The sequence below is a fragment of the Anolis carolinensis genome, chromosome 2, assembly GCF_035594765.1.
Source record: "Anolis carolinensis isolate JA03-04 chromosome 2, rAnoCar3.1.pri, whole genome shotgun sequence".
NCBI classification, from domain to species: Eukaryota; Metazoa; Chordata; class Lepidosauria; order Squamata; family Dactyloidae; genus Anolis; species Anolis carolinensis.
Genome location: NC_085842.1, coordinates 233,211,561 through 233,233,838, shown reverse-complemented (window position 1 = coordinate 233,233,838; position 22,278 = coordinate 233,211,561). Strand labels below are relative to the sequence as shown.

At 41.4% G+C, this 22,278-nt stretch overlaps 1 protein-coding gene across 2 annotated transcripts in view; it reads left to right on the top strand.

Moving 5' to 3' along the window:
* adamtsl1 (ADAMTS like 1) overlaps nucleotides 1-22,278 on the top strand; it is a 671,866-nt gene that overhangs the window by 605,825 nt on the left and 43,763 nt on the right. For both annotated transcript variants that reach the window (XM_062971884.1, XM_008103489.3), the window contains 2 exons: nucleotides 4,890-5,018; nucleotides 21,144-21,323. In XM_062971884.1, the coding sequence (XP_062827954.1) occupies nucleotides 4,890-5,018; nucleotides 21,144-21,323 (309 nt within the window). The remainder of the gene's footprint in view (nucleotides 1-4,889; nucleotides 5,019-21,143; nucleotides 21,324-22,278) is intronic.

Sequence of the window (22,278 nt, the reverse complement as noted above, 5' to 3'; positions counted from 1 at the left end):
TATTTATGCAAAGATGTATATCACAACGTGTGAAACTCCATTCAGGATGGATGAGTAGTGTGGTAAGGCATATTGTGGGATGGGGAACTGCATCATGACACTACAGTGGTCAACCACAAGGCGGCCTGAAAAAGAGAGATGATTGTGGCAGTGTTGATGTGGATGATACTGAAAATGAAAAGAATGTTAATCTTGTGGGTCTAATCTTGCTAATAAAAGGTTGGTAAAATGGCTGGAAAACTTCCTGGGTCACCCCTCTGTGAGCTATTGAGCTTGGGACACAGAAATCCCTGCTGTTTCCTCTAATTTTTAGTCTTCTCCTCTCCTATCATTATCTTCCCTTCCCAAGTAATGTTTGGAGAGAATTCCAAAATATATTTCAGCATTATCCATCCAAGCTTGCACCCCACTGTCCTTTTACATGGCCAGAAGGAGATCAGAAGCATGTGCTTCTGATTTGAACTAACCTTTGCTATTTCATCCAAACCAGGAACAGACCACAGTTCAAGTTAACCACATTTTTCCTGATTTGGATGAAATGGCAGACAGCTGAAAATGGAAGCACATACTTTCAATCTCATAGTCAAGCCAGAAGAAAAGGAAGTACACACACACAAGGCTTATTTATGGAGCATTAAATCTGATTTTGTTACTAAATATTGATTTTTCATCCAAATGTAATTCATGATTTTCTTTTTTATACCCGCTTTGGAATACTTTCAATCAATGGCACCATAGTTCCCTCTCCTTACAAAAATCAAACACAATAAAGAGAATTAAGGTGTAATTTTTTTCCTATTAAAAAGGATTGTAATATAAAACACTGGACAAATTCATCCATTATAGAGTTCTTCTAAAAACAGTGTGAAATAGACAACAGAAGTGGATTTAGTACTTTAAAGCTTAGCATGTTCTTATGTGGCAGCAGTCCGGTTAATAAAGAGTCTTTATAGTTTGTTCTGTTCCCAATGGGTACTTCTAATAGTAATGGATACCAAATAGCATATTGGGAAAAAAGCCTATCCATTCCAGTACAGTCAACTTTACACCTTTGCTAGGATTAAAGGTGCAGGATCCCCATGAAAGTAAAAATGCCACAAAGTAAAAAATGTTGGTTTCTTACCTGAGAAAATTCCTCTCTAGGAATCTGTACATCCTCCGACACAACTTCTGCTGGAAGTTGACCAGAGATGGGCTGGAGGACCATGAAATTTCTAGAGAAGTTTTCTCTACAGAAATCTCCAAGTTTTGCAACACAACCCACACTGGAGTCACACTGGAAGATCTAACAATTCATAGATCATATTAATCAAATACGTGAAAAATCAGATTTGCACAAGTTTAACCCACAAATATGGTAGACTGACTGTAACTGTTTTCATCTGAATCATTTATAGAGACTAATTAAGCAAAGTCTGCTATATTTATCACACCTACATCCCAAATTAAAATTAGCAGATTAGAGATATCTCAATATAACATGAACAGACTGCACATGCGGACACCTTCAAACTGGACAAATGAAGCCTAGTAGAGGCAATCCCCAAGTTGTGCACAAAATAGGTTCTATAGGTTTATTCTTAAGTTGAAATTGTTTGTCAGTTGGAACAGGTACATATTTAAGTATAACTCCAACCAGATATATATGGGCTGTAGTTAAACTAATTTTCTGCCCCTGTGATAAATTGGATTTTGAAAAATTTGGCCTGTTGTGGAAACAAGGATTGGTGATAAAGCTTCAATAGAAGCTTTTTACGCTTGATAATAACTCTTCCAGGAGTGAATTTTCCTTCCTAGGGGTAGATTTCTCTCACTTCCTGTTGTTTCACTCCCATTCTTAGCTATAAGTTGTTTGTAAATTGGATGTTTGTAACTCAGTTATCACAGGAACAGAAAGTGGGGTGGAATCTTTTGAACAGGGGTACAGATAGCAAAACAAACACCATAGGGGTGTTAACCCTTCCCTATGCTATCCAAAGCTATAAAAATATACATTTTTTTGTCTGAAGTTACACTTAAAAATGTACCTGTCTGACTTACAAACAAGTTCAACTTAAAAATAAACCTACATAATCTATCTTGTTTGTATCTTGGGGACTGCCTGTAGTTTGTTGTGTTCCTCATTGCTTTCCTATTATATTTTGTTATTATTTTGGGAGTAAAATACCATCTGGATTTATAAGAAAATGGCATAAAACCTGGAAATCTTTTAAAATGTCCTTTAAAAGTACAATTTGAATCCCAACTAGAAGAAATTACTCAAAGAACCAGTGAAGCCTCTTAATTCCTACTTGTTCCATTGCTTATGAAATGTGATTCCATTATATCCTTATCGTCCTTTTAAAACTAAGGATAACTATGCCAGTCATAAGTCATTACCGGGAAGTTCTGGTTTTCAGTAACCAGCAAATAATTTTCTAATAGAAAAACCCATGTCTTAATTTCATTTTCTCATGCAAACAAATTAGCAAATGTAAACCTTCCGGACCACATTTTCTGGAGATGCTCCATCTGTCAAACAGGAACGTAATTCAGTCATTTAATAGTTTGGAATCTGGAGAGCAAGTTGTATGGAAGTGATAAAATACAGTTTTTAAAAAGCCCACCAGCCCCACCCTTTTTGGGAAATGAAGGCCTGAACTCTTCTCTATAGGAAGTGGGTACGCTTTGTTCACTGTAAATGACACACTTGGCCTCTTTGATGAATTTAGCACATGAAAGCCAAGAAGGAAAATGTGGTTCCGTTTTTGGAACCATTCCCTGCTTTTTATAGGCTGAGCAATGGATAGATATTTAATCTAATGGGGAGATATGGGGAGGCGACCACTTGAGAAATTAAAAGGCCAATTGCTGCTTGGAGTCTCTCTTTCCTCCTCCATGATTTGGGGGCACCCAGTTAAAAACTCCGAGGATTGTGAACTTTCCGTGACTGAAGGGAACATGCTTGTGGTGGGAAACTCCTTCACTTTGACTCGTAAGGGATACAAGGATGCAGCCTGCAAAAGAACCACTGAAGTAAACAGAAACGTCTCGGCTGCAGCGCTAGGTGGGTTACTCCCAGAATATGTGGATTAATACCCTGCCAATTCCACATGAGCACATGTTAGCTGTCATGACAGTTTATGGATTTTAATTAGCAGCAGTTGAATTTGGGGTGTGGGGGCAGAGGGGGAGGAGGGGAGCAAAGCCAAATTTCCATACTTTTCTTTGATGCCGCCAACTAAAGCACCCGTAATTCTTCCTTCTTCTTCTCCTCCTCTTCCCTCTTAACTTCCACCCATTTTCTGCAAGCCAACTCTTTTCCTCTTTCTGCCACTGTAGATTTATAGCTGGATTAATTCACAGGCATTATAGGCTCCTGTCTTGGGCCTGAGCCCATGGATCACACGACAACATCCATTTCTTCTTCCACTGGCCCATGAATAAACCCTCTTCAGGGAGAGGCTTGTGTGCCGACCCTATCTCACATTGACACTGTCAAATGTGGCCTGGCTTTAGTACAAGAAGATAACATAACTGCGATGGAATCTGCTGAGGACTCGTGTATTTCTAGTTTGTTTGTGTTCCCTCTCTTTCCCGACAGCACTGAAACTTTCTGTGATTCAGTGAATTTTGCAGCCTTTCTTTCACACAAAGCAAATGAAAACATTATTAAGGGAATTAAAACAAAGAAAGGGAAATACAAAAATTTTCAGGATGAGATATTAGAAATAGATTCGTAATTAGCGACTACTAATGGCTGGTTGCAGCTGAAACTTTCTGTGATTCAGTGAACTTTGCAGCCTTTCTTTCACACAAAACAAATGAAAACATTAAGGGAATTAAAACAAAGAAAGGGAAATACAAAAAATTTCAGGATGACATATAAGAAATAGATTTGTAATTAGTGACTACTGATGGCTGGTTGCAGCTGCAATTTTTACACTGCTTTAAGTGGCAAAGTCTAACCTTCTAACTGTCCCAATTTTACAGACACAGTGTAGATTAATTCTCTGATTGTCCCACTATTTCAGCTGTTTTTAAAATATCCCAGTTTATCTCTCCTTCTTCCACTTTCTCCTTGTGTCCTTAGAGTACCTCAACTGCAACAAACTGAATTGGAAGTACAAAAGTATTTTTGCTCAATTAAATCGCAAGTGAGACTGGTGGGAATGAGAGACAGGGCCTTCTCAGTGGTGGCCCCCTGACTATGGAACCCCCTCCCCAGTGACATCAGACTGGCCCCATCCCTCCTGGTGTTCAGGAAAAAGTTAAATACCTGGCTTTGCACACAGACCTTTGGGAAGTAGTGTAATATGGAATCCGACTTGAGTGTAGCAGTGAATAAAGACTATGGGAGTTGGCACTATGTTTTAATCAGTTTTATTGTATTTATATGCTTTAACTTTTTTATAATGTGAGAAGTTTGTATTTATGATTTGAATATATAATGCAGCATTGATTTTTGCCATAATCTGTAAGCCTCTCTGAGTCCCCTTTGGGGTGAGAAGAGCGGGGTATAAATATAGTAAGTAAATAAATAAATAAACTTGGCAAGGGGCACAATCTTGACCTTCTCTGTAGGCTCAGGCAAAAGCAAAGTTCATAGGTTGTGTGTTCTTCCTTATTAATAGCTTTTATCATTTAATTGCACTCTGATATTGCTTACTAACACATGTCCTGATGTTCAAGGATATGCAGAAGAGAGCAGGCAAAGTTATGTTTTTGTAATACAATTCCCAGAATCCTGCAAACGACATGACCAGAAGATTCTGGAAATCATTTCTTTTAAAAAGAGAGAAACTTCCAATTGTGTAATAGGTTTAAAAATAAATAAAGAGATGCAGCTATGCCTTTATTTTGTTTATTTTGTTTTATTATTCATAACCTGTGGTGCCTTGTCCTTATAGGGAAACCATTGATAAAGACATCACGGACCACCATAATCAACAAAGACTTCCCTGCCATCACAGTTGATATTGGAACTACAGTGAAAACAATTCCAGGAACAAATGTGACCATTATCTGTCAGGTTGCAGGTGAGAGACAGCATTACCCATGTGTGATAAACATGTTTGGAATGGTGTGTCTACATTACATTATTTCAGTGTACAAGTATCTCTGTACTATCTAATTGCCCAGTTTTACTCTAAGAGTGGTCAATGGCAAAATGTTCTACAGCTCCTTTGTTGCAATAACTACCGATTGCTGATCTGTTGCTGAACTAAGTTCTGGTTATTACTTAAACATTTTTATATAGCTTAGATGCAGTCTATTTGATATACCATTCACATTTGAGGTTGCTTGTGTTTTGAGATCTTTTGAGAGGCCCTTCTCTCTGTTATGCTTTCCCCGTGGGTACATTTTATGGGCTAAGCAAAGGAAGATAGATGCTTTTGAACTGTGGTGTTGGAGGAAAATTATGAGAAAGCCTTGGACCACAGGAAGATCCAACTAGTCCATATTACAGGAAATAATGCCTGACTGCTCACTGGAGGGAAGGATATTAGAGGCAAAGATGAATCCTTGGGCCACATAATGAGAAGATAGGAAAGCTTGGAGAAGAGAATGAAAATGGGAAAACGGAAGGGAAAAGGAAGAGGGACCCACCAAAGGCACGATGGATGGATGGTATCCTTGAAGTGACTTGAAGGAGCTGGAGATGGCGACAGCCGACAGGAAGCTCTGGCATAGGCTGGTCCATGAGGTCATGAAGAGTCGGAAGCGACTGAAACAACAACTAACATCTTATGGGAACATGGGGCAGGGCTTCTAAAATCATCTTTGAGTCTCAGATTGGGAAAATAGTAGTATAATAACAATAAAAGTAAGCAACGATGATGAGACAAAAGGTCCCTGGTATAATAAGATAAAAAAAACACCTGATTGGGACTTTGAAAAACGTATTCTACTCAAAATCTGAAACAAAAAGATAAAGATAATATAGTATTTTTATTTTTCTATACAAAAATTCCACATGCAAATTTTAGTTAGAATAAGTCGTGTGTGAAGATTGTCATCAGTCCAAGTTCACAAGTTTGTGATACTCAAGTAACATACTCTTCAAGTATTTTTGAGTATTTTAAAAGTTTATTTCCATCCATCCAGGTGAGATTGACCTTAGTTACATGTACCCTCAAGTGCCATAAGATGATCCCCTCTGCAGGGAGGAAATTACCTGAAAGCTCGATCATATCCCATGCCGTGCGATCAAAGTTGTAAAAAATATATAATTTCACCAGAAAAAAACTCCAATGCAATATACTTTCTTCAAGTAAGGTAGGGTAGGAGGATAGCAAGAGCCCAAATGCAAGAACAGTGTGAAGTACAGCCCAATTAAAACAGCACAGGAAGATATCTAAGAAGAGTCTATTAATTTTTTGCTACATGGGCCCATCTACCTCCAATGTGATCCATCCAGATTGGCTTTCCAGTGGTGTAGAAGAAGGAGGACAGTGGGAAATTGTGGCTTCTTGCCATGCTGTGTCATTCCCCAATAATAGATAGGAATATGTATGATTGAGGCACAGTGGGGACAGCAGTGTTTGGGTTGTGGGGAAATATTCTCCCATCCCTCTCTCTGGATTTGAACAGTTGATATGAAGGAGATCATGCCCTTCTCCTCACACCCATTTCCAGCCTCCAGAGAAGAGGCTAATTCCAGTCTCTTAAAAGAAGGTATCTTGAGATGGATCACTGCTGACATGGATGCACCCTCTCTGAACATCCCTGTTCTGGATTCCATTTCTTTTTGTTTGTCCTTCACTACACCACCGGTTCATGGGTTGGAGGGAGATGTTTGTTACCAACCACTTCATAATGTGGACTTCCTTACCCATCCTAGGATGCTTCCAGCAGTTTGGGACAGATCCAACCAGTTCCCATCAAACAACACACATCTGTTTCCGGTGGGGCTCTGTCATCTTATGATATAGCAAGGAGAACACGGGAGATTTCCCAAATTCTCATTGTCAGCAACAGGGACAATACAGAGGCAAACGGGCAGCAACACTTCCTCCCATGTGATGGGGAAGGCGTCACTGCGGGCAAGGCAGGGCATGGGGTGACTGATTCCCCCGCTGCCCCAAGGATTTGCCGCGATGCCTGGTGAATCTGCCCACTGTCACCTGCATTAAGGCACTTAATGTGATTTTTGTGTGTGTCAGGAGCACTTGAGAAACTGCAAGTCGCTTCTTGTGTGAGTGAATTGGCCATCTGCAAGGATATTGCCCAGGGGACACCCGGTTGTTTTGATGTTTTATCATCCTTGTGAGAGTCTTCTCTCATGTCCCTACACGGGGAGCTGGAGCTGACAGATGGAGCTCATCCATACTGTCCCTGGATTTGAACCGCCAACCCGTTGGTCATCAGTCCTGTTGGCACAAGGCAGGATGTGATGAGGTCCTGTGACTCACTGTAATGGGTGTGACACCAATCCTAATATTGGTTGCCCTTAGCAGGTTATACATTAATTGACCATAACTTTTTCCCTTCATTTTTTAATTCTATGCAGTTGCATGCATGTGTAAGCCTTGCTTCTTCTTTTCTTTTTCTTTTTTTTGCTTTATATTTTTTAAAAGATTTCTATCGCACGTGAGATTCATTTGCACAAGCATGTGCCTCTCTCTTGTTGCTGACTGGCTCTGTTTGGCTACAAACCTGTCGGCACCTTGGGACCCAGTTCAGCGTTTGGAGAAGTGATATAGCTATAAATCAGAGAACCCTTGTATGCAGTCAGATCGCATTGCTGACTATAGATGGCAAAGAACCACAGGCTCTGAGATTATGCAGCCAGCAGAAGAAAATTCTTGGCTGTGCTTGTGGTACTTACTTCTTGGATCACAGCCAGTATGTGTAGATTAATTGGATAACAAGTGGAAAGTGTGCCCAACATCCAGTCTTTTTTCATGAATAAATGAATATAATTGGCAGGTCAATGAGTGAGAGAAAATGATGGGAATGTGTGTATATGCTCTGAAAGATGATGTGTTTGAATTGCACTCTGTTTCAACTTCATAGGCATCACATAATGGTATCTTGGGAGATCCTAGGACCTGAAGTCCAAGTAAAATCACTTTCTCAAGCTCTACAAAAAGGTTCATTCCTGTGAGCACATCCCTACTGCTATCGTAGTTGTGTCTGAGAACAGTGGTTAAATGTAGAGCTGAATGGTTCACACTTTCAAACAGTATAATCCTTGAAAATAAATGTAACCTTAAATACCAAAATAAAATGGGCTAGTTAATCTAGGACAAATGTCATCTTGATAGAGCCAAGGTAAAATTACCTAAATCCATAATGTCACTCAAGAGGGAGCCCCCGGTGGCGTAATGGGTTAAACCCTTGTAAACTCCAGGACTGCTGACTTGAAGGTTGGGTTGCTGACCTGAAGGTTGCTGGTTCAAATCCAACCTGAGGAGAGCACGGATGAACTCCCTTCTATCAGCTCCAGCTCCATATGGGGACATGAGAGAAGCCTCCCACAAGGATGGTAAAAACATCAAAATATCCAGGTGTCCTTGCAAACAGCCAATTCTCTCACACCATAAGTGACTTGCAGTTTCTCAAGTCGCTACTGACACACAGAAAAAAAAACCCCAAGAATAGGAAGAGAATATTACTGTGAAAGTGATATTCAAGTCCATGAATGGAAGACACATGGCTTTCCTGATGTTGGGCTGCAACTCTCATTGTTCGCTATTGGTAATGCTGGCTAGGGCTTCTAGAAGTTGCAGTCCCAAAACATCTTGAGGGTCACTAACTCTTCCCCTCCTGATGTAGTCCTGTGTCCAATTCACAGATTATACCATATTTAGTTGTCTTCCACATTTCACTGCTTTTTCGAAATAGGCTGTTACACAAGCAGTGGAACCAATGAAGGAGGTTGTTCACAGACTATCACAGGTGACCTTGTGTGGTGATGGGAGACTAGTACTGCAAAAATGAGACCCATGGTACAGTCTGAACTATAGGTATCCTCTTACATAAAGCATATCTCAGATGATGTAATGCAAAGGCAATGTAATGAAAAGGTGGGGAACCATTAGCAAGTTTATTTCCCCCACTTTGATTTATAAAATTAATACAAGCTGTGGGGAGGCTTTGTTCTTTACAACACTTTGGTTATACAGTTCTGTGCCATTTCTACTTTGTGTGGTCACAATGGAGTTCTCTGTTGACAAGCTCTTGCCTTTTAATTTCCCATTTTACTCCACTCACCTTCCACCTGACAAACACATGCACATGTGATCCGCACATGTAGCTCTTATGCATTACTGTTTTATCATTTTACAAGGCATAGAAGGCACCATTCCATTGGAATGAAGATGGTCCTCTTGGTGTGTGTTATAACCTGCTCAGATAGGATCACAAATCATTATTGCTCTCTCTTGGGATTAATAAAAGAAAATGGTAGTATTGTTCTTCCTTTCATTGGAGCATTTAGAGATTAAATGCTGTAATCCTCTAGCCGCCTGGCACCAGAATCCTGTGCAGTCATATTGATTTCCAGGAATCAGGAGGAAAGCAAATGACACTTGCAACACACCTGTGAAGCCACCTGCAATGTTGAAGTCTAGTATTGAATTAAATGCATTTGGAGTGTCTTCAGTATTGGGGCTTTTTCTTTTCTTTTCGTTTCTTTTCTTTTCTTTTTCTTTTTTTTTTTTTTTTTTGAGATACGGTGCTTCTTAGGAAAGACATGAGAAGGCTGCTCATTTTGGCAGTGTTCTAGTGATAAATTTGCAATGCAAATTCTCCAATAATGCAAAATAAGGTGGTCACTTTAGACAGCAAATATTGGCATATAGCAATAAAGTCTTGGAGGAGAGAGCTTTGCGACTCCTCCCATCAGAGATAAACTGGTTCCTTTGTATGTAATGAATGAGATTGCCCATTGCAAGCAAAGGAGAAAGAACTCACTCCCAGCCCAGCTGATTGTTGCATGAAATAGTGTTTCTCAGGGTGCCTTAACACTACAGTTATAGCACATTGATTCCAATTTAACAGCCATGGTGCAATTGATGGCACGTTTAGAATGTCGGAGCCAGTTTGGTGTGTTGGAGGTTGTAGATATAAATAAATAGAAGCTTTACCACGGCTTCTGAACCGAAGTTTACCCTGCAGTGTAATGACGTGCCACTCAGGTTTGTGAAATAAGTAACTTCACTTCAATAGATCAAACAGAGCAACAATATATACAGTAGTCTCTCTGATTTCTTACAGAGAACAAAGGGAATAAACAGTCCTTTTATAACAGTCTTTAAATATGTCTCATTGTCTTAAAATTTGATCAGGCTTCAGAGAGTCGGCAGCCATTAATTCCCTAGCTGTTTCTAGTTGGTGCTCTCTTTGCTCTCTGAGGTAAAAATGCCTGCTCAAACTGTTTCTCTCAGCAGCAAGCCAGAGACAGTAGCCAATCAGAATGTTGGCTCCTGACAAGCTTAGCCAATCTGCTGCTGTCACATCCTTTCCAGTCAATCCATTACATCATGGTGCCTTTTACAAATCTCCACATAGTGTAGTGTTGGAGTGTGACTCTAGAGTTCAGGGTTCAATTCCCCACTCAGCCATAGAAACACATTGGCTTCCACAGTCTCCATGATTGTGTTGCCATAAGTCAGAAACAACTTGAAGGCAGACATGAATGCACTGGGGATGTTGAGGAGGAGGACAACACTTTACACCTACATGATTCACTTCAACAGGAACACTCTTCAGGGGACATACACACTGTCTTGCACAAAAGGGACCCTGTCGATCCTCAAAGGAAACAGGTCTTGGTAGTAGGTGACTCCCTCCTTAGAGGAACGGAAGCCATCATTTCCAGACCGGATGGGATGGCTCGAGAAACATGCTGCCTCCCGGGGGCAAAAATACACCATATCACTCAGAGGCTCAGCAGGCTCCTAAAGCCCCATCACCCTCCCCACCTTATGTTGATTCATGTAGGTACCAATGACACCGCTAGGCATACTTTTCAAAAGATCACAAATGATTTTCGAGCTTTGGGAACAAAGCTAAAACTGTATAATGTACATGTGATCTTTTCATCCCTCCTCCCCGCTGTAGGACACGGCTCTACAAGGGCCGGAAAAATAGTACAGGTCAATAACTGGCTCAGAAAATGGTGTCAAGAGGAGCATTTTGGCTTCCTTGACCATGGTCTACTCTTCCAAGAGGATGGACTACTGGCAAGTGATGGGGTGCATCTCACACAAGTAGGAAAACATCTTTTTGCACACAGACTCACAAACCTCATCGGGCGCACTTTAAACTAGATCCACTGGGGGAGGGGAACAACAGCCTGGCGAACACTATATTACCCACAACCACAGGGAACCGCCAAAAGGCTAAACGGAGGGCTGCACAAACACAGCAAGGACCAAGTACAGAGAGCACAATAATCCCAAATAAACAGTTCGAGGGGAGGTCACAGGGGCTTACATGTCTTTACACTAATGCTCAGAGCATGGGAAATAAGCAAGACGAACTCCAACTCCTAGCACAGCACCACACATACGATGTCATAGGCATCACTGAAACCTGGTGGGATGACTCCCATCACTGGAATTTAACCATTGAGGGCTATAACCTCTTTCACAGAAATAGAACAAAGGGGAGAGGAGGGGGAGTAGCTTTATATGTCAAAAACAGTTACGTTGCAGAAGAAATGCAAGACTGTAATCCGGGAAACCAGCTTGAAAGCATCTGGATAAGAATCAAGGGAACCGGGACTCAAAAAGATCTTGTCGTGGGTGTCTACTACAGACCTCCGAGTCAGGATGAAGGACTTGATGAAGCCTTCTGTCAACAGCTGACCAAACAGGCACAAAGAAGAGATATAGTAGTCATGGGCGATTTCAATTATCCCGATATCTGCTGGAAAACAAACTCAGCCAAGAGTACAAAGTCCAACAAATTCCTCACTTGCCTTGCAGATAATTTTATGGTCCAGAAGGTAGAAGAGGCAACAAGGGGATCAGCAACTCTTGATCTAATCTTAACAAATGTGGAAGACCTGATCAATACAGTTGAAGTGGTTGGATCCTTAGGGGCAAGTGACCATGTGCTCCTGCAGTTTGCAATACAAAGGAATGCTGAAACTAAGACAAGTCAAACACGCATTCTGGACTTTAAGAGAGCTGACTTCCAAAAAATGAAGGAATTACTGAGCGGCATTCCATGGACGCCGATATTAAAAAACAAGGGAGTTACGGATGGATGGGAGTTTTTCAAAAGTGAAATACTCAAGGCGCAAATGCAAACAGTGCCAACAAAGAAGAAAAATAAGACAAGTGCAAAGAAGCCAGAATGGATGTCCAAAGAACTTCTAACTGAGCTAAAGCTCAAAAGTGACATGCACAAGAAGTGGAAAAGGGGAGAAATCACCAAAGAAGAATTCAAACGTATAGCCAACACCTGTAGGGAAAAGGTTTGCAAGGCTAAAGCGCAAAATGTGCTCAGGCTTGCCAGGGACATAAAAAACAACAAAAAAGGCTTTTTTGCTTACGTTGGTAGAAAAAGGAAGAAAAAGGAGGCGATAGGGCCATTGCAAGGAGAAGATGGGATGATGGCGACAGGGGACAGGGAAAAGGCAGAACTACTTAATGCCTTCTTTGCCTCGGTCTTCTCACAAAAAGAAAGCCATCTTCAACCTCAGCAACATGGAATGGACGAAGGATTGGGGGAAATCCAACCCCAAATAGGGAAACAAGTTGTCCAGGAACACCTGGCCACTCTAAACGAATTCAAGTCCCCAGGGCCAGATCAGCTACATCCAAGAGTACTGAAGGAACTAGCGGAAGTTATTTCAGAACCACTGGCAATTATCTTCGAGAGTTCTTGTAAAACGGGAGAAGTCCCAGCAGATTGGAGGAGGGCGAATGTGGTCCCTATCTTCAAGAAGGGAAAAAAGAACGACCCAAACAATTACCGTCCGGTCAGCCTCACATCAATACCAGGCAAAATTCTGGAAAAGATCATTAAGGAAGTGGTCTGCGAACACTTAGAAACAAATGCGGTCATTGCTAATAGTCAACACGGATTTACCAAAAACAAGTCATGCCAGACTAATCTGATCTCTTTTTTCGATAGAGTTACAAGTTGGGTCGATACAGGGAATGCTGTGGATGTAGCGTACCTGGATTTCAGTAAGGCCTTCGACAAAGTCCCCCACGACCTTCTGGCAAACAAACTAGTAAAATGTGGGCTAGACAAAACTACGGTTAGGTGGATCTGTAATTGGCTAAGCGAACGAACCCAAAGGGTGCTCACCAATGCGTCGTCTTCATCATGGTAAGAAGTGACAAGTGGAGTGCCGCAGGGCTCCGTCCTGGGCCCAGTTCTGTTCAACATCTTTATTAACGACTTAGACGAAGGGTTAGAAGGCACGATCATCAAGTTTGCAGACGACACAAAACTGGGAGGGATAGCTAACACTCCAGAAGACAGGAGCAGAATTCAAAACGATCTTGACAGACTAGAGAGATGGGCCAAAACTAACAAAATGAAGTTCAACAGGGACAAATGCAAGATACTTCACTTCGGCAGAAAAAATGGAAATCAAAGATACAGAATGGGGGACGCCTGGCTTGACAGCAGTGTGTGCGAAAAAGACCTTGGAGTCCTTGTGGACAACAAGTTAAACATGAGCCAACAATGTGATGCGGCTGCTAAAAAAGCCAATGGGATTCTGGCCTGCATCAATAGGGGAATAGCGTCTAGATCCAGGGAAGTTATGCTCCCCCTCTATTCTGCCTTGGTCAGACCACACCTGGAATACTGTGTCCAATTTTGGGCACCACAGTTGAAGGGAGATGTTGACAAGCTGGAAAGCGTCCAGAGGAGGGCGACTAAAATGATTAAGGGTCTGGAGAACAAGCCCTATGAGGAGCGGCTTAAAGAGCTGGGCATGTTTAGCCTGCAGAAGAGAAGGCTGAGAGGATACGTGAAGGGAAGTCATAGACAGGAGGGAGCAAGCTTGTTTTCTGCTGCCCTGCAGACTAGGACACGGAACAATGGCTTCAAACTACAGGAAAGGAGATTCCACCTGAACATCAGGAAGAACTTCCTCACTGTGAGAGCTGTTCGACAGTGGAACTCTCTCCCCGGGGCCGTGGTGGAGGCTCCTTCTTTGGAGGCTTTTAAGCAGAGGCTGGATGGCCATCTGTCGGGGTTGCTTTGAATGCGATTTCCTGCTTCTTAGCAGGGGGTTGGACTGGATGCCCCATGAGGTCTCTTCCAACTCTACTATTCTATGATTCTATGAACAACAATGATGTAAAATGTCAGGCCATTCTAGTGCCTCACCAAATTACAAATCTCAAGATTCCCTAGGATGAAGCCCAGACAATTAAAGTAGATTCACGGTGCTATAACCAAGCCTTGTGCGGTGGACTGTTTGGGGTCAGCTTTGGTGCAGAAGCTCATCATGACAGCTGTCACAGCCACACTCACAAGCCGTGCACTATCACAAAGAGTGATATTTTGGCTCAAAGAGGTTGACACTCCAGGTGCAAATTCCGTCATAGAGTGTTGAGATCCAACACAACAAACAAAGCAGCAATAAAATCTCAGTGTTGAATTTACAATCTATAGCTGCAGATGTATTTTAGTTGCCTGGGAATAAGCTTCATTGAATTCAGTGGTGCTGATTTCCGATTACATTGGTTCAGCCCGTAAAACAATGAGGGTTAGATGATTTCCAGCTAGCTGAAACACAACCTTTAGCTTTTCCTGAGAAATGCAAAGAATTGTGCAAAGAAAGGTAGTCACTTAGGACCTCATCAAACTAGAGCATGGATCCACTTTAAATCTAGTTTCTGCTTGTAGTTTAGAAACGGGCCTTTAAACAGCTCAGCCAGAGGTCCTGGACCTCACTAAACTACAAACTCCAGAATTCTGCAGGAGGCAGAAACCTGATTTAAAGTGGATCCATGCTATAGTGTGATAAGGCTGTTAAACTGCTAGCATACATTAGCAACCCTGGCACTATGGCTGATTATGCTGTCAGTCCCAAAGCCAGTGGTTCTCAACCTGTGGGGTCCCCAGATGTTTTGGCCTTCAACTCCCAGAAATCCTAACAACTGGTAAACTGCCTGGGATTTCTGGGAGTTGTAGGCCAAAACACCTGGGAACCCACAGATTGAAAACCACTGCCCAAACCCCTCTGCTCCTCCTCCACTACATAATTATAGTGTTGACCCTTTCATAGAATAATAGCAGCAGGTTGCTGTGAGTTTTCTGAACTGTGTGGCCATGTTCCAGAAGCATTCTTGCCTGACATTTTGCACACATCCTCAGAGGTTATGAGGTCTGTTGGAAACTAGGCAAGTGGGGTTTATATATCTGTTGAATGTCCAGGGTGGGAGAAAGAACTCTTGTCTGTTTGAGGCAAGCTTGAATGTTGCAACTGGCCAGCTTGATTAATGCTGAATAGCCTTGCAGCTTCGAAGCCTGGCTGCTTCTTGCCTGGGGCCATCCTTTGTTGGGAAGTGTTAGCTGGCCCTACACCTGCCTCAAACAGACAAGAGTTATTTCTCCCACAGTAACCCAGTGATTCCGGCTATGAAATCTTTCAACAACACAATTGTAGCAGCAATTCCACTTTAACTACTAGGAGCCACAGTGGTGCAATGGGTTAAACCCTTGTACTGACTGGACTGATGACCTGAAGGTTTGGTTGCTGACCTGAAAGTTGGGGGTTTGAATCCACGAGATGGGGTGAGCTCCCATTGGTCAGCTTGCAGGGACATGAGAGAAGCCTCCCAGCAGGATGGTGACACATCCGGGCGTCCCCTGGGCAACGTTTCTGTAGACGGCCAATTCTCTCACACCAGAAACGACTTGCAGTATGTTCTCAAGTTACTTCTGACATGATAAAAAAACCTTTAACTACTATGGATGCATCCTGTATAATCCTGTAGTTTGAAATTTGATAAAGCACTAGAGATTAGAATTCTCAATACCGTTCCCTAAACTTGTATTCTGCTAAAGGGTCTATGGTTTAAATGGAAACACAGTACTCCTCCTTTTCATTTTTTGATGTTGTGTACTAATAATCTCTTGTCTCTTTAAATATTAAATGAAATCCCAGAATTTGGGAAAGTGAATTTTTGGGATCACAGCTTCCAGAGGGCACAGCTGGGAGATCCTAGGAGCTAAGTCCAAATAAAATCACTTTCTAAAGCTCTATAAAATGACCATTCCTGTGAGCACATCCCTACCACTGTTTTCAGCAGCCAGAGCAGAAAAAGATCACAGAAAAGAAAGTCTTGGAAAAATCAATTGACCCATGAAGGACCAATGCACAAGACCAAATACCTCATGAGTTTTACTATGGATGGTTGATTGCGAAAGAAATATTTGGTGTGAATTAATCACAACGGCATCTGCTAGATTCACTGTGTTGACATAAAGCAGTGTTGGGGTGGCCGGGAATTCATATCCTCATTAGTTGGGTTGATGAATACTATATGCAGGGGCTGGAAAAGAAAAAAGGGGGGAAGTTGGGCAGAACATTTAAGAGATAATTCAGTAAAGACTTTGGCATGGGGCTACCATGGCTGGAAACCAGTTATATAGTAAACAGAATACAATAGGTTGGATCAAGACCAATTGAACTGTTTTTAGTTCCCACTAAAATCTATGGAACTTAGTGCCAACTAAATTATCTTCTTTATTTTGTTGGGGCATTAGGTCAACCCAAAGATATGGCAATAAAGGAGCATTGTATGTAAGTAGAGGAACCTTTAAGGAAGTAGCGGACTGAGAAAGCACTGGCAAAAGAGAGTAGAATCATAGAATAATAGGATAGAGCTCTGAAGGGCATATTAGAGGAATAGTTAAAATTCATTTCATGGTCTATTTAATGAACAATGGGTAGGCTGCAATGCTAGATAGTGGGTTTAACCCTTCCCCCCACCCACCAGAAATCCATCCAAAGTAATCAGACTGAAAGGCAAGCTTTCTTTAGTTCCAAAAAATGTCCCATCAGAGTCTAGTTTTGATTTTTTTTCCCATAGAAGCTATGACATGTAGGGAAGAGTATGAAACTTTTTTTTTCACAACATGGACCCAGTTAAGATCTACAACTGCTACCCTAGTTTTAAAAAACTTTGTTGCACCCCTGCAGTTGACATAATGTGTAGTTTGTCTCTAAACCTCTTTTGCTATTAGCAACAACAACAACAACAATAATAATAATAATAACAACAATAATAATAATAATAACTTTATATACTGCTCTATCTCCTCGAGAGGACTCAGGGCGGTTTCCAGACATGTGTGCAAAACAGACAATTGTCGAAACAATATACAACAACTTAACACAACAGACATACTAAACAACATCGTAGCAACACCTTTGATACCTCCCTGTGGCATTGCTATTGCCCATAATTTCCTGTTTTCACTATTAAAAATGTAGCAGAATAAAACATTATCTAATACAGAGTCTAAAATGAAACAATGATAAAGAGTTGAGAGGAAAATTGTTCAAACTACTTTGAATGCAGCATGTTCATTAGGGCTGTGCAAAGCTTCAGAGATCCGTTTTGCAATTTGGAGAATTATATGATTTGTTAATATAAATCTCTGAATTACTAATCGGAACATGACGCCCTTCGAAACATTACGAAATGAAACTGAAGCCTCCAAAATGTTTTGGAGAGATGAGTAAAGATTTGTGTTTCAGAGAGTTCTGCTGAGCTGCTGAACTTGCTGACCGAAAGGTTCAAATCTCTGGGGAGCGGAGTGATCTCCTGCTGTTAGGCCCAGCTTCTGCTAACCTAGCAGTTCGAAAGCATTCAAATGTGAGTAGATCAATAGGTAATGCTCTGGCGGGAAAGTAACGGTGCTCCATGCAGTCATACCAGCCATATGACTTTGGAGGTTCTACGGACAATGCCGGCTATTCGGCTCCGAAATGGAGATAAGCACCACCACCACAGATTTGGACTCAACTAGACTTAATGTCAAGGGGAAGCCTTTACCTACTTACCAGTAGATAAGTCGAACCAGTTTGGGGGGGGGGGGGTTCTGACTAAGATTTCAAGACTTATGCATGAATATATACAGTAAGTAACCTCTCCTTACTCCCTCTCACCTGGTAAGAAACGTAATTCACCTGTGCTCTAGTTGCAAGCAGAGTTGATCTCCTCCTTCCCCATTCAGCTGATACCTGATAAAGTAGGTTGTCGCAAAAGTTGTGATTGTGACAATAGTTTCACAATCATGACTAATTAGTGACTGTGAAAAGAAAACAGTACTGTAGATTTAATCATCCATAAGTGTTTTCTATTAATCACTACATATTGGTACTGTTACCATGATCATAGCAGACACCCAACCTCCTTTGTTGAATGAAAAGGAGATCTATTCTATCTGCAGTTGGGATGCAGGTGGTGATATTTACATCAGGTTTGGTAGGGATAGAATCATAGAATCATAGAGTTGGAAGAGACCTCACTGGCCATCCAGTCCAGCCCCCTGCAAGAAGCAGGAAAATCTCATTCAAAGCACCCAAAACAGATGGTCATCCAGCCTCTGCTTAAAAGTGTCCAAAGAAGGATCCTCCGCCACACGCTAGGGCAAAGAGTTCCACTGCTGAACAGCTCTCACAGTGATGAAGTTCTTCCTAATATTCAGATGGAATCTCCTTTTCTGTAGTTTGAAGTCATTCTTCCACATCCTAGTCTGCAGGGCAGCAGAAGACAAGCTTGCTCCCTCCTCCCTATGACTTCCCCTCACATATTTATACATGGCTATCGTGTTTCCTCTCAGCCTTCTCTTCTGCAGGCCAAACATGCCCAGCTCTTTCAGCCATTCTTTGTAAGGCTTGTTCTCCAAACCCTTGATCATTTTAGTTGCCCTCCTCTGGACACATTCCAGCTTGTCAATACCTCCCTTAAATTGCCCAGAATTGGACACAGTGTGATTCCAAGTGTGGTCTGACCAAGGCTGAATAGAGGGGAAGCATGACTTCCCTGGATCTAGACATGATACTCCTATTTATGCAGGCCAAAATCCCACTGGCTTTTTTAGCCGCCACATCACATTGTTGGCTCATGTTTAACTTGTTGTCCGTGAGGGCTTCAACATCGTTTTCACATGTACAGCTGTCCAGCCGGGTGGGTGGGTATCAGGACAAATTATTTCATTAAGTCTACTTAACTGAGTAGTAGCTGAAATAGTATTCTGATGAGGATGAAATAATGGAGGAGAAGGAATGTACAAAGTGGTAGCAAAAGAAGTAGTAGAGATGGTCGTCGTAGATTATATCTGCAGATTCTGTATCAAGTCACAACTTGATTTTTTTATTTAAAATATCCTTACATTTTAAATAAGTGACATCATTTTACTACAGCATTCTGTACAATTGAACTTTAGCATCCAAAGACTTTGGAGGTCCTGGAACCAAACTCCAGGACATACTAAAGCCCTCTAGTGTAGAAAGTCTGATAGGGAACCATCTGCAAAAGTGTCCTGAGGCTTATATTTCGAAGGAAGATTATATTTAAAGCAACGTAAACCTGTCATTCATCATGATGAATGAATGGCATCCTTCTACAGGTGTCCCTTTGAATGGAAATTTAGGGTAGAGACACAACCCTTTTCAGACTCACTGTGCATCCTTCTACCTGAAACTATTATGGCCCTTAAATGTCCTTTTTCCCTACTGGGTTTTTTTTTCCAGATATAATGGGAAATCTACACTGTGAAATTCCAATATGAGAATTGTAACAAGTCCACCATTCATTTTCCATCCCCTGTGTCTAGTGCCTTTTGCCTTTTATGTCTTTTTTTCTATCAGCACTACAGGTGACAAACAGCAGGCTAAGGAAAATACAGAACCAAGATCTGAGAAATGCTCTTGCTCCCTCTACTGTCAGTTCTGGGGAACAGCAGCTCTAGATGGATTTGCTTTGCACCTGTCTTTTATATGGCAGGTTTTGACATTTTTGCCAGCTTGCTGTGATTTTGCTCTCTTTACCCTTTTCCTGGAAACAACCTCCCATGAAATAGAATACAGGAAAGCCTAGTGGCTGTTTGCTACCATGCATTCTCTTTTTCCCATGCAATTTACTCCAAACAGGTGGGACATTTGGTTGTGATTATACTGTATTCTGTTTACCTTGAGCAGGGTGTAAAGGCGGAGTGGGGAGAACTACACTTTTACACAGGTGGTAAAGTCAAAAAAAGGATCAGGATCTTTGGATATATTGCTTTGTATCAAATGCAGCTGTGGGTTGTTATCAGCCACACTTTAGATCACATCTTGAGGCACTTGGCCCCAATAGGGATAAAATTTCCTTTGTTGTGAAACCTTGATGAGGGTATTCTGGATTGTGTTTAAGAGAACTGGCAGTAGCCAGCTGCAAAAAAAAGATATGAGAACATAATGTAGTGGTGATGTGATTTTTTTTTCATTTTACCACGTAAAAGTTGCTGTTAATTGGGTTTGAAAAATCAAGTGTTTGCTACAAAATAGTATTTGTGTTAAGTGGTGAAACATTGGATGTACTAAGTCATCGTCTTTCTCACTTAACCTTTGCCTGCATTATAGATTTCCATTTGATTCTGTCCTACTGTTGAAGTGTCTTGTGAACAAGGTTATCATTTCTTTTAATGCTGAACTGTGGCTGGCCAAGCTGAGCACCCTTTCACAAAGCAGCTCCATTAGAAACAACAGAGATTCCTTCATGCATTGGTGAAATCCAAAAAATTCAATTTTATTTTTAAAAGTAGGGAGCCAAGAAGAGGTAAAAAAAGAAACTTCTTAGTCATCACTTGCATGAGTTCTGTTAATTGGATCTATTTTAATTTAATGGGGAATAAAAATTAGACTTAGCCATTCGTGTGTATATCCATTTTTTAAAGAAACATGAAGCAGCAGGCAGAGCAAACAGAGTGGTGATATTTCATGGGCACAAAAGCAAACATAAGAACAAACACTACTGAATTGCAAATGCACTGATGAGCAAACGTGTGTGTTGCCTTTCCAAGTATGCCAAAAGCAGCTTTCAAGCAGAATAACCTGAAATAATTGCCTAGTGTGATAAGGGCCCAGGTTTCTTCTCAACAAGTTTCTTACAAAGTGCATGTAATGTCAACCGTCTGTCAGTGTGTCTCTCAATCTTTATTTTAATGTGTTTTCTCCCCAGGTGTGCCTGAAGCAGAACTCACTTGGTTTAAGAATAATACCAAGCTGGCCTCTGGCCGTCACCTGCATGATGGGTCACTGCAGATTGCAAATGTCTCCTTTTCCGATCAAGGGTTGTACTCCTGTAGGGCAGCCAATATCCGTGGGGAGATGACTGAAAGCACGCAGTTGCTGATTCTGGGTAAGAGGAAATTTACACTAACTTTCAAGGAGCTAACTATTCTTATCATTTGAAAAAATAATTCCATCTGTGATAAAATCTGTAATCCAAAGAGGCAGCACATCATTAATAGGAATATAAAAGAGAGTGAGTCCAAAGTAGATATTAATTGAAATGCTTTTTTAAAAAAACCCACAAATAGTATCTGCTTTATGGAAGTACTGAGCCTGACATTTAACAGGCTCAGTACATGCATGGAGAAGTACTTCATTCTTTGTCAGCCTTGCCTGAGGTCTAGCGGAAAATCCATTTTCCTTCACTGGTATTTGCATTAAGAGCAGATATCTCATAAAATAGGTGTTCCTACTCACAAAACGGAGCCCCAGGTGGTGCAGTGGGTTAAACAGTTGAGCTGCTGAAGTTGCTGACCGAAAAGTCGGTGGTTTGATCCGGGGAGTGGTTTGAGCTCCTGCTGTTAGCCCCAGCTTCTGCCAACCTAGCAGTTCGAAAACATGCAAATGTGAGTAGATCAATAGGTACCGCTCTGGCAGGAAGGTAAGGGCTCTCCATGCAGTCATGCCGGCCACATGACCTTGGAGGTCTCTATGGACAATGTGGGCTCTTTGGCTTAGAAATGGAGCACCAACCCCCAAAGTTGGACACAATTGGACTGAATGTCAGGGGAAAACCTTTTCCTTACTCACAAAGCAAATACCAGCTTCAGATGATGAATATTCTTCAGGCATGGGAATAAATAATTTACTCTCTACACCTGCTTTGCTGTCATTAATGCTCCCCTTCTTTCTTACCTCTGCTGATGCAATATACATTTTTAAAATAATGTAATTTTGTGTAGGTGTTATGCCAGCATGATTAGTTATTTGAATGTTGGACCAAAAGATCCCCATCTAGGCATGGAAACCCATTGTGTGACCTTGAGGAAGTCATACCCTACCAGTCGAAGAGCAAGGGAATA